Source organism: Protobothrops mucrosquamatus, unplaced genomic scaffold (genome assembly GCF_001527695.2).
Source record: "Protobothrops mucrosquamatus isolate PMUCROS unplaced genomic scaffold, P.Mucros_1.0 scaffold160, whole genome shotgun sequence".
Taxonomy (NCBI): Eukaryota; Metazoa; Chordata; class Lepidosauria; order Squamata; family Viperidae; genus Protobothrops; species Protobothrops mucrosquamatus.
In genome coordinates this window covers 713,320-730,012 of record NW_015386524.1, presented here as the reverse complement: position 1 = coordinate 730,012, position 16,693 = coordinate 713,320, and the positions used below count along the sequence as shown (strand labels likewise).

The 16,693-nt window shown below is 37.6% G+C and overlaps 2 protein-coding genes across 2 annotated transcripts in view; both read right to left on the bottom strand.

Annotated features, from left to right (window-relative positions):
• Positions 1–16,693, bottom strand: part of LOC107285328 (deleted in malignant brain tumors 1 protein) — a 138,884-nt gene that overhangs the window by 8,955 nt on the left and 113,236 nt on the right. The gene's annotated exons all lie outside the window — the stretch shown is intronic.
• On the bottom strand, positions 9,716–12,269 carry NAT14 (N-acetyltransferase 14 (putative)). The gene is made up of 3 exons (XM_015813509.1): positions 12,247–12,269; positions 11,238–11,336; positions 9,716–10,652 (listed from the first exon to the last, which is right to left on the bottom strand). The coding sequence occupies exons 2-3, from the start codon at positions 11,316–11,318 to the stop codon at positions 10,110–10,112; spliced, it is 624 nt and encodes a 207-aa protein (XP_015668995.1). The 5' UTR covers positions 11,319–11,336; positions 12,247–12,269; the 3' UTR covers positions 9,716–10,109.

Here is a 16,693-nt window from a genome sequence, read left to right as displayed (position 1 = left end):
ATAATAATAATAATAATAATAATAATAATAATAATAATAATAATAATAATAATAATATGATAATTTGTGATGTTGCTATTCTTATACAACATCATGGAGAACATGATATAAAAATACAAATCATGCCCTATATTTCATTGCATAAGTCAACCCATTATTTGATTGTTCACCCTGGAAGCATTCTGACAGAGTACAACATACAGTGAACTAGTCTGGTCCACTCTGATTTACATGTAAAATATAAGTCAAGGAACTGCAACAAAAGTGGATCTTGTTCCATTACTACAAACAAATTTGGAGATCTATCTCCCCATTTTTCTGGGGCTTTCCCAAGTAATATGCTGTATTACTGAAAATTCTGAGACTCCTTTGAATTTGCTGATATTGCCCTCTTGTGGATGGCACCAATGTAATAGCATAAATATTCATATTTGGAAAAATAGCTTGAATAAATATATGGTGATGAATATAGATTATAGATCATCAATCTCAATTTGATCAGGGCAAATAGAGAGGTAGATAAGTTTTAATTGGTTTTACCTGTGACATGAAGTTTCAAGAAGACAACTGCAAAAACAAAGCAAGACAGGAATGAAAGCCAGTACTCCTTACATTCTGGGTTTTATTTAAATGAATGAAATATTTTCAAGCCGAAACATTCAGAAAGAAGTTCTATTTTAGAAATACAGAAACAGTTGCAAATAACATCAGAGGAAATCAGGCTCTTTCAAGTCAAGCTCATGTAGTGACTTTATTGATACGCTTATACAATATTTTTGGCAAGAGCATGGAAGTTGTATGCCATTGTTACTCCACATTTTTCAGCTTGCAACCCTAGTATAGCTTTGGTATACATAAATATTATAAATAACATTGTAATTTCCAAGAGAGCATATTCTAAGACAATTTATGCTTCTCTGGTTTTGATTTAATTTGTACATCTTAAGGCACAGCTTGCTTAATAATTGCTTATTGAATAAACCTTAGTGTCTGTCTATAAGACACAATGGCTGAGTTTACAACTCTAAATCATAATACTGAATTTGCTTGATCTTGTATCAAATATGAATCCAGACAATATTTCTTTTTTCTGTCTTAGCTTGTTGTTAATATTTTTTTTCCTTACAGACTCTCCCATCATCAATATTTAAGTAATTGGCACTTTATACTAAACAAGTCTGATTTCCAGAAAACTATTCTGCATAAAAACATACAATATATTAGGACACATTGGAAACTTCATGGCATTGTCTTCTGATAATTTCGTCAGTTCATGAAATAACTAGGGCTTATGCAGATAAGGAATCTATCTTAGATAATGGTAATATGGTTGACATTGGATCCGGCCATTTGATATTTTTGTGTTCATTGCATAAATTGAGTTGCCAGTACCGAGGTTTAGATATAACTAATATTCTATGAAGCTTCTATATGTGGAAACAGAAAATATGTCCCCTTTGTTTCAGGGAGAATATCCTAGGCCAGTCCTGGATCTAGTCTAGTTCCCAGAGTTTGTTTTTTTCCTGGGTCATCTCAAAGTCAAGCTTACAATAAATATATCAGTTGCAGAACAGACCTTTCATTTAATGACTGACAATCAAATAGTCCAATTCAGCATGTTCTTTATATTCTCTTCACCATTCCAAATATAAATTAACAATACAATGGTTTTCTTAGTTATGTCTCTGCAGACCTGGTACTCTTAGTTAAACCAATTTCAATTCTAGCCACTGTCAATCACAGTTCTATCACATCAATACTGCAAAATAAGCTGACTTAGAACTTGAAGCAGTGAACTTGACATATCCAGCCATGATAATGAAGAACACTTTCTGAAATATCAGCACAAACTGGAACCAGAAAAAAGAATATAGGTGGTCCTTACAACAGGTGATTTAGTGACCATTTCATGTTACAATGGACTCCCCAAAAGGTACTTACAAACCAGATTTGAAGTTCTGATGGCTGCCCCCCCCCCATGGAGACAAGACCACATTTGGTGTGCTCGGTGATAGGCCTACATTTACAGCCATTTGCAATGTTCCATGGTCACATCGATGTAATTTACATTTTTACAAAAAATCGGTGTTTACTTCCAGTTTTTGGCAAAAACATCCATTATGAAAAAAATGGGATTCATTTAACAAAAACATATTCATTTAATGATCAAGATGATTCACTTAACCGCTGCAAAATTGGTAATAAAATTAGATGGTCATGCAAGAACCCAATTTATGACCATCACGACTTATGATGATAACAGGCAGACTCCATTATGACTGTAAGTTGAAAACTTCCTGTAAAGCTCTATTGTCTCAACAGATGAGACAGATCTGCAAAAACCAATTGTTGTCCTTTCCCAAATAGAAGATTTAAGATGAACAGACATTTTAAAAAGAAAAAGCAGCACAACTGTCTACATGTGTATGTTCTCCTTTATGTACAGGTAATCCTCAACTTACAATCATTCATTTAGTGACCATTTGAAGTTACAATGGCAATAAAAATGACATGGCTGTTTTCATACTTACAACCATTGCAGCATCCCTGTGATCCCCTGATCAAAATTCAGATGCTTGGCAACTGGAATGTATTTATGATGGTCACAGTGTCCCAGGGTCACCTTTGCAACCTTTTCACATGCAAAGTCAATGGGGAAGCCAGATTCATTTAACAGATATGCTACTAATTTAATAATTGCAGTGATTCAATTAACAACTCTTGCAAGAAAAATGTAAAATGGGACAAAATTCACTTAACAATGTTCTTACTTAGCAACAGAAATTTTGGATTCAATTGGGATTGTAAATCAAGGACTACTTGTAATTTCTGGAACAAGTACATAAAGGATTTTTGCCCATGTTTTGCTATCTGAGGAGATGGCAGGAATGTTTTTTATTAAAAATTACTTAGGTGCCTGTGAGTTCTTAACATTTTAATCCTTTTCTCTGGATTTCTAGAATCAAAATTGCAGGGAGGGGATATATTTATGCATGAATAACTAGATGGACCAAAAAATATTTTTACTTCCATCCTCTCATCATATAACCTGCTTTCTAATCTGTTGCAAAACAGCTTTAAACTACATTAAGTACAGCCAAGCCTATTAAGAGTGCTGATCTCTGGTGATCTGTGTTTAAAATAAATCAGAATCAATTTATTATAACTCATTAACCTCACAAACCCGAAGCAGCTATTGTAGATTAAATGAATGCAAAAAATAGGGTAGCAGCCATAAAGCAAGCACTACTCACCCAGAAAGGACAAGGAGGACTGCATGATGTCAATGGCAGGATCAGTGAGTTGCCTGATTGCAAAGGCAAATTAGAAGCAATAAAGACAGAAGACCCAGGCTGTGAGTCAGCCAGGCAGAAAGTAGGAAACACCCCTGCTTTGCCCTGGGTCATGTAACTTCCAATCTGCAGCCTGGGAAGAAAAGAACCAGGCCAAGGAGGAGAAATTCCCACAAGACTAAGCCTGGTGTGAGAGTCATATCTGAGACATTTCTCTAAAACTTTTCAAGAGAGCCACTTAAGAGGGACCCTTAGCTAGATTGTTGTATCTGTCAAAGGAAAACTTTAAAATTCATATTGATTATGCAGCAATTATACTAATGTGTCTAGTTAGCTCCTTTCAAACTTTTTAAAACCATCATTTTTCCTGAAACACAGCTTCTAATTCACTTATATATGTGAATCCTGGCCAGAAATAGACACAATCTTTCCAAGATGTCCTCTCATTATTTCTCACAGCATTTGTGTTTTTAACCGTGGGACATAATGCTTTTTCCATGCAGTATTCCGGAGTCATGTAATTTCCATTTGCATCCTTCCCAGCCAGCTTTTGACAAGTAAAGTCAATGGGGAAGCCAGCAGGGAAAGTTGTAAACTGCAATTATGCAATGTCTCATTTAATTACCACATTATTTAATGATGAATTTTCCAGTCTCAATTGTAGTCATTAGTCTAGGATTATCTGTACATTTTTTTCTATACATTTTTTTTTATTTTTAACTCAAGTTTTTTATTTAGTGATTGGTTTCATAATGTTTGTCTCTTATAAGGAGCCCTAGTGGTGCAATGGTTAGAATGCAACATTGCAGGTTAACTCTGCCCACAGTCTAGATTTCGATCTTGATGGGCTTGAAGTTGACTCAGCCTTCTACCCTTCTGAGGTCAGTAAAATGAAGACCCAGATTATTAGGAGCAATATGCTGACATTGTAAACTGCTCAGAGAGTGTAAAACACTATGAAACAGTATATAAATCTAAAGGCTATTGCTATTTTATAAAGTTGTGCTTCTTTTAAACTGCATTTTTTATTATGGCATATACAATACACCATCAAGGGCTTCTTTATGAAGGGAAGGTTATTTAATATATAGATCAGGATACTCACAAGGTAGTGTACCAAGATCAAACTGTATATGACACAAACAACCCATGATAAGTACCTAATAACTAATGATAAATTATTTTTTCCTCATAAGTTAAACAAGTAGGAAGTACAGACTGAGTTCAATTAAGAATTAAAATTAATTTTCCTCCTTTTTTCATACAGATTGGTGGGAGAGGTGGCTGGACTGTTATCCGATCTACTATGTCCATGTAAAATGGCTTTCATAATCTAATTTTATAACTATTAACCATTGAGCATCTAGGAATTTCCTTAACTTGCCCAGCTTTAAAATACGTACATACAGATGTTGAAAATTAAATAATCTCTTTGCACTTTTCACCTCTATGGCAAATGGGAAGGTTCCTCAAATAATTCCTATCTCTGTCCATCACCTGGCCTATTATTATTATCTATAGTTAAGAGACAAAGGAACTGTGTCTCTCTCTCCCCAACACATAATTTAAAAATGAGATCAACATATTTCTTAGTAAATCTACATTTTACTTCAAACATAACAAATGCCTGTTAATTGGGTTAAGTATATCCTCTATATCCAAGATAAATATATTAGCATCATTTTTCTTTTTGAATGGGACCTACTTGATTTAATTACTTGGTATTCTTTAGCAATGTGCATATGCTCAGGAGCACATTCTCTTACAAAATTTCTGCTGAATTTGAATCTCCAACAATAGTGAATTGATGACTTTCTCATTCACCTGAACTAAAACTATCTTGAGGCCAAGATATTTTCCCAAAGGGTAGAAAATGACCAAGCGTATGAAAGTTTTTAAAGCACTCAATGGATATTGGTGATGCCCTTGCTTAATAATGTTTTGGATCCGAACTCTTGTTAACTCTGCTGCACTACATGAAGGCTGATGCACCACCCTCACCAGCAAAGCTTAAGCCAAAACTATCCAAAGAGAAAGGAAATAAGACAAGACATCCTGAGAATAATAAAGCACCTTTTATGTTCTTTCATCTGGAAAAAAGTAGAACAGGATGGGATTGGGGAATGAAATAGTGGAGGTATTTACTTAAAACAATATATATATATTTATTTAAAACAATATATATGTATACACAAACACACACACTTTGATGGAGACAGGGGACCTCTCTCTCTCTCTCTCTCTCTCTCTCACGCACACACACATTCTCCTCTCTAAAATCTATATTTTCTCCAATTTGCAGTATACAGATGAAATGTCCAGCAATCAAAACAATTACAGAGTTCTAGCACAATAGCTGGTAGCCATGGTAATGGAGAATTATATACTGTTGCTAGGCTCTTTCAGCATTGTATTGGTGAACACAGACATGGGTTCTCAAAACAATTAACAATTTAAGCTTGCCCCTTTGAACCTTGTTTTTAAAGGTCAAGTTTCAACTGCAGGACATATGAGGTAAGTGTTTCTGGATAAAATAGAAAGCTTTTGCAGTACTAGGAAATCGGAGCCAAAATTGTACATCATTCACCATTAGGAATAGCTGCCAAGCCAGAGAGAATGCCTTCTTAATAAACAAAACTGCCTTGGCTTAATCTTTTCAAGTCTAAGAGAATGTCCTTGATGATTTTTCGGATTATATTGCAGATAACCCTGAAATGGCTTAATGTCTCTCAATGAAAGTTATAATTATTTTTGAAATCTAGTTTCTACTCCAATGTCAACCTACAAGGATCTAAAAAGAAGCTAGCTGAATTAAAACCATCATTACCATCATTATCAGGATTTCTCCCTCTAGTTGATCATGACACAAAGATGGAGAACCTGTGTTCTCCAAATGGTCGTGGCTGAAGGAAATTCATATTCTTCCATTTCCCATTCTTCCATTAGCAGAATATTTGTTTCTCACACACCTAATTTGGGAACTTGACCCTAATCACATTAACATAGTCCATATTTTGTGTAGTAATAACCCACACATTAAATAGCTCTGCCCTATATTCAGTTCTATTTGGACAACCATTTTATATATCTTTTCAGTTTACTTTTCTTTCTTTGGAAAAAAAAAAACATCTTTCCCACAAGCATACTTATGATGGGCATGGTCATTTCTGTTCTATCAACTATCCTTTTCAACCAGAAGCCTTATTCATTACCAATAGTTTGTAACTTACAGTAACAGTGGAGAAATTCATTAAGTGGTGCAATCATTAAACAAAACATCATGTAACCAAACCTGATTTTATTAAATTTTTTGCTGCAGTCTTTAATCAAATCACAGTGGTTGTTAAGCAAGAGATGTAACTCTGATTTATTACCTTTCCTGCTGGCTTCCCCACTGACTCTTTTGGAAGCTGGGAAGGTCACCAATAGTGATCATGTGACCATGAAATGAATGCTGTAACCATATAAATGTGATGATTGCCAAATGCCCAACTCATGATCACATGAATCCAGGGATGCTGCAGTGGTTGTAAGTGCAAGGACTGGTTGTCAGTTTTTCTGCACTGACATAAACTTGAATGGTTGCTAAATGAATAGTCATAAGTCAAGAACTACCTTGTACTAGAAAACAGCAAAACACGGGGGAAGGGGTGTTCCATGACAATTTTAGAATGCTTGATGACTCTATGCTGTGTATAAAAGCAAAATTTGGCATGGGATATTCACAAACTACATTACTGCTAAGGCTTGAAGAGAAAGATGTTAACTCTTTAGACTTTCATAGCTTTGCCTGTGAACCCAATCTCTATTTATCATTTAAGATTTTTGTTTGTGCTTGATCCTGAATCAGTATATCAGCAAGTAATGTGTCTCAATTTGTAAGAAGTAACCCTCAGTAATTCATAATCAGTTCTGCAACATTAAACCTGATTTTTATTCACATCTATCAAAAATAGACAAGCCTTTTCAAAAATAGTTAGGCCAGCATTGCAAAGATAGTGGATCAGTTTAAAACAGACTAGATAGAATGAGAAATAATGAAAATAGAAAATTTCAGTTGTTCCTAACTCCTGTTTGGATTTATGGGGTGAGAGTTGGGGACTGGTGAGAGTTAGGAGTTTATTAATATTTTTAAAAGGCAAAATTCCATCTGCACAAAGTAGATTCCAAAGAGAACAGAGCATCTAGTCAGAGCATAAAGGGAAAACCACAGAGCTTCATATATAGAAATATTGTCTAGTATACTTATACCTGACCTTTGTCTGTTGGTCTCTGTAGTGTTTCCTAACATGATGAATAGGTTTGATGTTTTTCTCCTATTACAAAAAATAAATTGCCATCCCTGAAGTCACTACTGTAATAAAGGCAGAACATGTCAGTCCCAACAATTTTAACTCAGCTTCCAATAACTTGGCTGTTACAGATATAACACATCTCTGTACATTGTGTTCCTAATGACTGGGTACTTCAAATTAAAAGACATCACCTCCATTCTCAGTCACAATATTTCACTGAGTGCACACACACACATAAATCAGAGAACCAGTTTGAGCAGGTGGTTAAAGCTCCAGGTTAGAAACCAGGAGACTGTGAATTCTAGTTTTGCCTTAGGCATGAAAGCTGGCCTAGTGACTTTGAACCAGTCACTCCCCCTTAGGCTCAGGCGGCAAGCCAGTTAGTCAATTCCTGTTGAAACCAACAGATCAATATCTGGTTGATCAGAAAAACACAGATTTTGCACCTGCAGGAAAAAAATCTAGCAAGTAAAAAGAAAACGTATATACAAAGCATTTTTGTTGATTATACAAAATTTCCATTCCATTGAATTCTTTTGCAATGTACATCTAATAAGTTTGGAAATCTAGTTAAGCATGATGGAAGTTGGGTATAGAACAATGATTCACTCATATTTTTGAATATTTTTGGCTAAGATATCTGGAGGAAGATACATTTGTGAACCAGACTATAACCAAGAATTTCTAAAATCAACTTCCTGCCTGGACTAATAGAGTCTTAAATAGATTGCTAGTCAGCCCAGCTTGATAGTTAGAAAAATGACACCATAGAAACCAGCTGAGTCTTGGTTGTTTGCTAATTTGGACACTGAACTATGTTATATGCACATGAATGCCAGAAGATTTAATAGCTCATCCTAAGAAAAATCAGCTTTTAAAGATTCAAATGTGTTTTTTCTTAATCCTTTTTGTGTCTGATACTGTGTTCGTTGTCCATCTACATTTCTACCCATAAAATTCCACTCACCTGATTATCTTCAAAAGACACCAGATGAAGTAGGGATATGCAACATGAATTAAATACATATACTTAACAAATATCATTTTTTTAAAAATGACCTCAAGCCAGTTTTTATTGTCTCCAAATTCTGTGAAAACTCAATTATATGAACAACATATATGATTTAAACTAGTTTCCATGACAGGAGCACACCTCTATGCACTTGGATTCATGATTTCCAATGATGCTATCCACATCCTCATCCTATAGTAGTTCTTAAGGTTTTATGTGTACAATTTAAACTAATCTGAATTACAAGACTCATGTTCAATTTTCCCAATATAGATGACATATTTTATTAGAATGTATACTGTAAAAGAACTTCTGAAATCTCATTTTAAAAAGGTGTTTTCTCCTTTCTTAAACCAATTTTACTGAATTTATAAAATAAAAGTGAAACTTTAATTGATTAGAGAGTGCACCACTGAATTTCTCTGCCCCTAAGAACTAGGGTCAGAGAATATACCCCAACCTAGGCATGCAAGTACAGATTTAGAAACTTTGTCCATAAACCCATGACCAGCTGATAGAAGTGAGGGAATGAATTTAAAATACATTAAGCAGCAAATGCAAATGACTGGATCTGTCCAGGCTGTATGGCATCAAGGGACTACAAAATGCTGAACATATTTCTTTAATTCATTAAAGAAACCGGTTAGCTGCTAGGAATTCACTATCCTGATCATTAATTTGCAAAGAAAATACATAATATTCAGATAAAAGCTAGACATGCTTTATGCATTCAGACTGGTTTGTGGGTGAAATATGAATTTGGCAGTAAATTCCTCATCTGTACATTCTGAATGGCTATTTGAACAATAATAATTTTCAAATTACCTTCTGTTATATGAAGTGCATGCATGGAAAAGTACATATATATATATAAAGGTTATTCCAAGTATCAGGCCCTATAAGTCAATCTCTATGTATGTTTCAGTCCCCACCCCCACCCTGGGCCAGGAAAATGTTACTGTATTTAGGAGTGTTCAAAAGTCATGCATCAAACAAGTAAGAAAGAGTTTAGAAAAAAGGGCAACCAAGTTGAAAAATTAATGTAATTTATGTAATAGTCTACAAGGCCTGACTTTTGGTATATCCTCTGGGTTTGTGTGTATGTTTGTGTGTGTACGTGTGTGTGTATACACACACACACACACAAATTTTCTCAGTCAATTGAATTTGCTGTTCCTTTTGTATAAAATGTGAAGTTACTCTGACCCCAAAAAAGGACACAGGAAATGAGCCTCAGTGAATAATGTGGAACAGAAATCCCAAATAACAGTTTGATTGCTATACCAGACTGTGAAGAAGACACAAACAATCCTTTATCCTGATTTGCTTTGCAGTCATACTTTGTTTTCTAAGCAGAAACTATGTTAATAGTAACTACTGCTTAGGACCTAGAGATGCCTCATTAACTACAGTCTGTTTCTGAAACTCTGTGTTTTCTTTGTTCAAGAACATTATTCAAAAACATGCTCCTTTGCCTAACAGCTTGGTGCAAGACTAGTAGATACAGTTCTAAAGCTCTTTGTTAAACTCTTGTTGAACAGTGTAACCCAACCACGGGCGCCCACCACTCACACTATAGCCAGTATTCTCAAAGAGACCAATAGCAGCCTTAGCCACCACGGAGACCTGGGCCACCAGGAATCTGAAGCCCTGTGCACGAGCTTGTGCCTCTAGAAAATGAAGGAGGCACCGACCCACCCCAGAGCGCCGGTACCATCGGCTGACAGCCAAGCGCTTGAGCTCAGCAGTGTGTGGCTCTCTATCAAGAGGCTCCAAAGCCACACAACCACACACATCATCATCATCATAAACAGCCACCCACAGCCCACGATGGCTTGCACTGTAATAGGCATGCAAATGTTTAAGGTCTGGTGAGCGCCACAGCAGAAGTTTCAGAGCCACTACAGTGAGGAGTACTGGCAGCACAAGGGCCACCACAAAGGAGTTCAGGAAGAAGCGTAGTCCACTGCTCACAACTGCCATCAGTAACAAGGCTAGTGGCCGTGTCAGCACATAAAGTATCAAGCGGTTTTCTGTATCTTTGAATCCATCCTGATAGGAGAGAAATAGAAGAACATTAAAAAGTCCTCAGAGTTTAGAGGAACCCAAATGCCAGAGAAGTTATCAGGCATACATAACTGTCTCTAACACATCTCAGAAGGCCATTGTACTCTTACCTGGCCCTATTCAAAATCAGCCAGTGAGCTTTACCATGGAGTGATGATATTCTTGGTTCTAACTTAGCATTCAAAGCGACTTGATCATATTGTCACAAATCATACTCCACTAATTAAAATCACACTTATTACTTCCATGTTACAAGAACAAGTCAAAAGCAACAGGCATATCTTTTAGGAAAACTTTTATGCTGTTAAACTTTGTAACTGAAAAATTCCAGAAAATATTCTGGACAGATTTGGGACTCTCCAAGACTAGACCCAAAAATACAATTAGACTTCTCATATGTCTTTGATAACAGCTGAATCCATGAAACTTTCAGGGCACAAACACAAGTATTATCAATTTGTTGAAGATATCTTTTGAAAAAATGTTTCATATGGATCAGCACACAGAAACTTCTCAACAGAAAAGCAGGAGTACTGATATAGCTGGATCCCTGTTTCTCCTCCATCTCACCTTCAAAAGTTCCAAAACAATGGGGGCTTCATCCTCTCTCATTTCCCTGATTAACAGCTGTTCCGGGTCCAAGGTAGGCATATTGTTAGCAACTGATACCTAAAAGGAAGAAAAGTTCAAATGTTGACTGAAAAATAATTTCAGACTACAGTGAGAGAGAACTTTTGCTTAAGTGGGAAAATAAATGCTCCACAAAATTCCAAGAGAAGGCAAACTCTGACTCTTCCATAAAAGGTACTCAGCCACCATCCCATCACCTCCACCATATAAAATAAATAGAGTTTGGTAAATATACATAAGCAGGGAATGTCTCTTCACATCTTTGTAACCATTCCTACTTTACATTCTCCTCCCCATATTCTTCACATATGTTTAAACTACAGTGCAGAGCCTTCTTTAAATTATGAGCAAAATTGTGATAAGTATCACCCCGAAACAGGTGATATCTAACAGGAAAAAAGAAAAATTATTGCAAACTATTTTATTATAAAATCACAGGTAGAGACTGATATCACACAGGGCTAAACCACAGATTGTTGATTACAGCACACTAGATGGATGCCCAACTGCACTTTAAGCTAAAACACATCATGGTTTAGTATGATGCACGAATCCCTAAAGAAACACTGGTTAGCTCTGGGCCATCTGCTCTTTTTCTGGCTTCCTTTTTCTCTTTTGTTATACAGGGTCCCTTTCTTCAAAGGATTATTCTGAAAGGGATTATTGAGAAAATGATGGGTTTTAGTGCTTTATATCTACTTCAAATATGATTTTTCCTTAGAGTGAATTCACAAGTAGCTTTATTAGATGCAAACGAGCAATAAAATTTTCCTCATAAAATTACAACAAGAAAATCGCAACACCTGTATTTTGGCTAGCTAGCCCTTCCCTTTCATAAGAGGGCCAAAGCAGCCACGCCCCCTCCGCAAAAATAAAAGCACCTTTTCTTTTATCATAGTCACTATTGTTGAACCTTTCACGATCTCCCCTCCGTTCCCAATGGACTCACCCTGTTTGCAGGTTACCGCTGACTTCTCCCCCTGCAGAGAGGCGCATGGGATATCCCAGTAATAGTTACATTCTCCACTCCTCCTTCCAGAAGGACGGGGGGGTGAGTAGGAAACAATCCTGACCCAAAGGCCCGCTAATTCAATCGTTCTCTTTCCAGACTCGGGGCTTCACTGAATATGCGCATGCGCTATGTTCTTTCTTCTGCGACCCCTATCCCTTCCTACGCAGCACTTAGTTACTGTTACTAGGCGGGATCAATGTGGCCTCTCGAGTATGCCAAGACCGTCAAACCGGAGTTGTAAAGATGTCCGAGCCCTTTCCTTCCTTGATCTTTTTCAGGAGAAAAGGGAAACCTAGGAAAAAGGGGATGACTAACCTCCTTTTTCTTTATTGTATAACAAAGAACTATCGGATGCATAAATCCTGGCAGGCAGGAATTCAACAGATAAAACTGCACAAATACTGGCAGACAAATTCAACAGGTAAATCTATACATAGAAAAGTATACATTAACCCTTTGCCTAACTGTATGTTATGGCAGTATTAAAAAACGTTATCCTTAATCCCGAGGAGCCTACGTTTTTCGCACATGGTGGGGGCAAAAGGCTTTGGGATTAAGATTATATAGGATTTTTTTGCCTAAGCATGCAAATTACATTCATAAACTAGCAAGCCAGCCTTGATCTATGTGTGTGTGTTCTAATCTGCATATATCCTGAGGAATTGCAGTGGCAACCCATTTCCATATCATGGCAAGCAGAGTACCTAGATTCAGTTATATGTATCACCAATAGTTTAGTTTGACTTAAAAATGGATTTTATACATATTAAAATTTTACCTTCCCCCTGTCTCGGAATATAGTTGGCTGCATATTTAAATATTGATTTATACAATAGGTTTATAGAGCCCCAGTTTTGAAACCTTCGGAAGCCACAGAAATTCACTATGTGGCTGAGCCAGTAATTTTGAGTTCAATCAACCTCAAGATTCAGCTGTGGGATAAAATGAAGGGCTTACTCATCTAAGCCACCTTAAATTCTTGGAACATAGGATAAAATAAATACAAACAAAATGTATACCAATTTGGAGTAATGGTGAAGGCAGTAAGCTTCTTTGCATCCAGCTGGTTAATGTTAAATGGAGTCCTGAAAAAGAAAATCAGTGCTGTTCTGAAAATATTTTGTGGTTTAAAAGCTGTTGCTGAAAATAAAAGACAGGTTCCAGTACCAAACCAGTGTATAATTAATTAATTTGTGCTTCATTATACAATATGCATATTACTTGTTGAAAATGTTGAGTAATTTATTTTCAGTATCCATTGTATGTGGTACATAGGTGGTCTGAATGCACCCTCCTATGGTGAGAAGAAATACTGAATACATGAATACATGATGTGTTAAATTTATGTACAGCTATTCATTGGGTCACAATGGTAACATAAGTAGCAACTATGGTAGCAAAGCTGTGATAAATAAGTTCTCTGATAAATAAGTTACTAAATTACTAAACATTACATGTACATTTGAAACTCTTTTATTACATTAATCTATACTGCCGGGACATTTAAATGCATGCTTAATGCCCCAAACCTCATTAGGCAGAAATTTTCTCTTACATTGATTTTGAGATTAAGTACAGGAGGACAGAGGGCTGGTTCTATACATCGTTAAAGGTCTGGGCTATTGTTCTTAGAACAGTACATTTTCCAGTTGTCTTCTGTTTAACACATAATAATAATAAAGTTGGAAGGGACCTTGGAAGGTCATCTAATCCAGGGCTTTTCAATCTTTACACCCATTGTACCACTTTTAGGATATGGCAATATCCAAGTACCACCAGTCGCCTAGCAAGGTGTCAAAAACTTGATGACCAAAAAAAAAAAGGAATAAAGTGATAAAGTACAGGTAGTCCTCAACTTACAACAGTTCGTTTAGTGACTGTTTGAAGTTACAATGGCACTGAAAAAAGTGCCCCCCAAGCCACAGCCAAGCAAGACACCTGCCTGCCCGCCCGGTGGCGCTCTTCCTCCTGTCCGAGGTTTTCATTGTTGTGAGCATTTCTGTTGAGGATTGGCAGCGGGGGTGGGGTGGGAGTGTTTTTATTCCCCCCCCCCATCTGCTGGGTGGTTGCAGCAGGTTTTGGTCACTTCACATGACATTGGGACACTGTGACTGCCATAAATATGAATCAGTTGCCAAGCATCTGAATGTAAATCACAAGACCCTGGAGATGCTGCAACATTCCAGCTGATCGGTGCTTCTCCTGGGCTCAGCAGAAGTGCCAGGATCAGCACCGAGCTCCAGCTGGAGCCTGGCGCTGATCCTGGCGTTTCCACTGAGCCCTGACAGCCCCAAAGAAGCGCCGATCAGCTGGAAAGCGGCACTGATCCTGGCACTTCCACTGGGCCCTGACAGCCCTGCAGCTCCAGCCATCTCTCGCTCAGGCTTGTGCGGTGCTGCCACCTGTTCAGCTCATTCCCCTCCCCCGCTACCACTTTTCTTTGGATGGTCACGTACCACCTGCCAGGTGTCAATGTATCACAGGTGGTACCCGTACCACTGGTTGAAAAGCCCTGATCTAATCCAACCCCCTGCTCAGACAGGAAACTCTATACCAGGGGTGTCAAACTGCCGGCCCATGGGCCGGATGCGTCAGGCGGAAGCTGCACCCACCCCATTGCTGGCAATGGCAAAACCGTCCCAATACATTGTATGACATCACGTGACATCATGAGTTTGACATGTCTGCTCTATACCATTTCAGACAAATGGCTGTTCAGTCTCTTCTTAAAAACTTCCTGTGTTGGAGCATTCACAACTTCTGGAGGCAGCTTGTTCCACTGATTAATTGTTCTCCTTAGTTCTAGGTTGCTTCTCCCTTTGGTTACTTTCCATCCATTACTTGTCCTGTCTTCAGGTGCTTTGGAGAATAGCTTGACTCCCTCTTTGTGGCAGTCCCTGAGATATTGGAACACTGCTATTATGTCACCCCTCGTCCTTCTCTTCATTAAACTAGACATACCCAATTTCAGCAACCGTTCCTTATATATTTTAGCCTCCAGTCCCCTAATCATCTTTGTTGCTCTTCTCTGTACTCTTTCTAGAGTCTCAACATCTTTTTTACATCGTGGTGACCAAAATTGGATGCAGTATTCCGAGTGTGGCCTTACCAAAGCATTATAAAGTGGTATTAACGCTTCACGTGATCTTGATTCTATCCCTCTGTTAATGCAGCCCAACACTGTGTTGGCTTTTTTGGCAGCTGCAGCACATTGCTGGCTCATATTTAAATGATTGTCCACTAGGAATCCGAGATCCCTCTCAAAGTTACTACTATTGAGCAAGGTACCCCCTATACTACGTATACCTGTGCATTTGGTTTTTCTTGCCTAAATGTGGAACCTTACTTTTTTCACCCTTGAATTTCATTTTATTAGATAGCGCCCACTGTTCAAGTCTGTCCAGATCCTTCTGTATCTTAAGCCTATCTTCTAGAGTGTTGGCTATTCCTGCCAACTTGGTGTCGTTTGCAAATTTGATGAGTTCCCCATCTATCCCCTCATCCAAATCATTGATGAAGGTGTTGAAGAGCACTGGGCCCAGAACAGAGCCCTGGGGCACCCAATACACACTTCCTTCCATGTAGATGCAGTTCCATTGAGGACCACATGGTCCTCAAAAGCTGGTCAGCCAGGTACAAATCCATCTGGTGATGATTCTGTCTAACCCACATTTTTCTATCTTATCGAGTAGTAGGTTGTGGTCTACTTTATCAAATGCCTTACTGAAGTCCAAATAAATTATATCCATAGCATTCCTCTGGTCCACTAATTTTGTCACCTGGTCAAACAATGCAATAAGATTTGTCTGGCATGATCCGTTTTTGACAAACCCATATTGGCTTTTGGTAATTACTTTGTTTGCCTTTAGGTGTTCACTGATTCATTGCTAGATTATCTTTTCCAAGATCTTCCCAGGTATTGAGGCCAGGCTGATAGGTCTGTAATTTCCTGGATCCATTTTTTCCCCTTTTTTGAAGATGGGAACTACATCAGCTCTTTTTCAGTCCTCTGGTAGTTCCCCAGTGCTCCAGGATCTTTGAAAAATATAGTTCAATGGTTCCGAGATCACATCTGCCAGTTCCTTGAGAACCCTGGGGTGTAATCCATCTGGTCCTGGTGATTTGAACTCGTCTAAGGTGGACAGGTGCTCACTTACCATTTTCTTGCCTATCTTAATTTGTGTTTCTAATCTGTTTTTTACGGTACTGTTTTTGATAGGTTGGACTTTTTTTCCCTTTGTGTAAATACGGATGCAAAAAACGAGTTGAGTATTTCTGCTTTCTCCCTATTGCTTGTCACCTTTTTGCCACTTTCTCCCACTAATGGACCAATCATTTCCTTAACTTTTTTCTGTTTTTTTACATGTTGAAAGAAGCTTTTTTT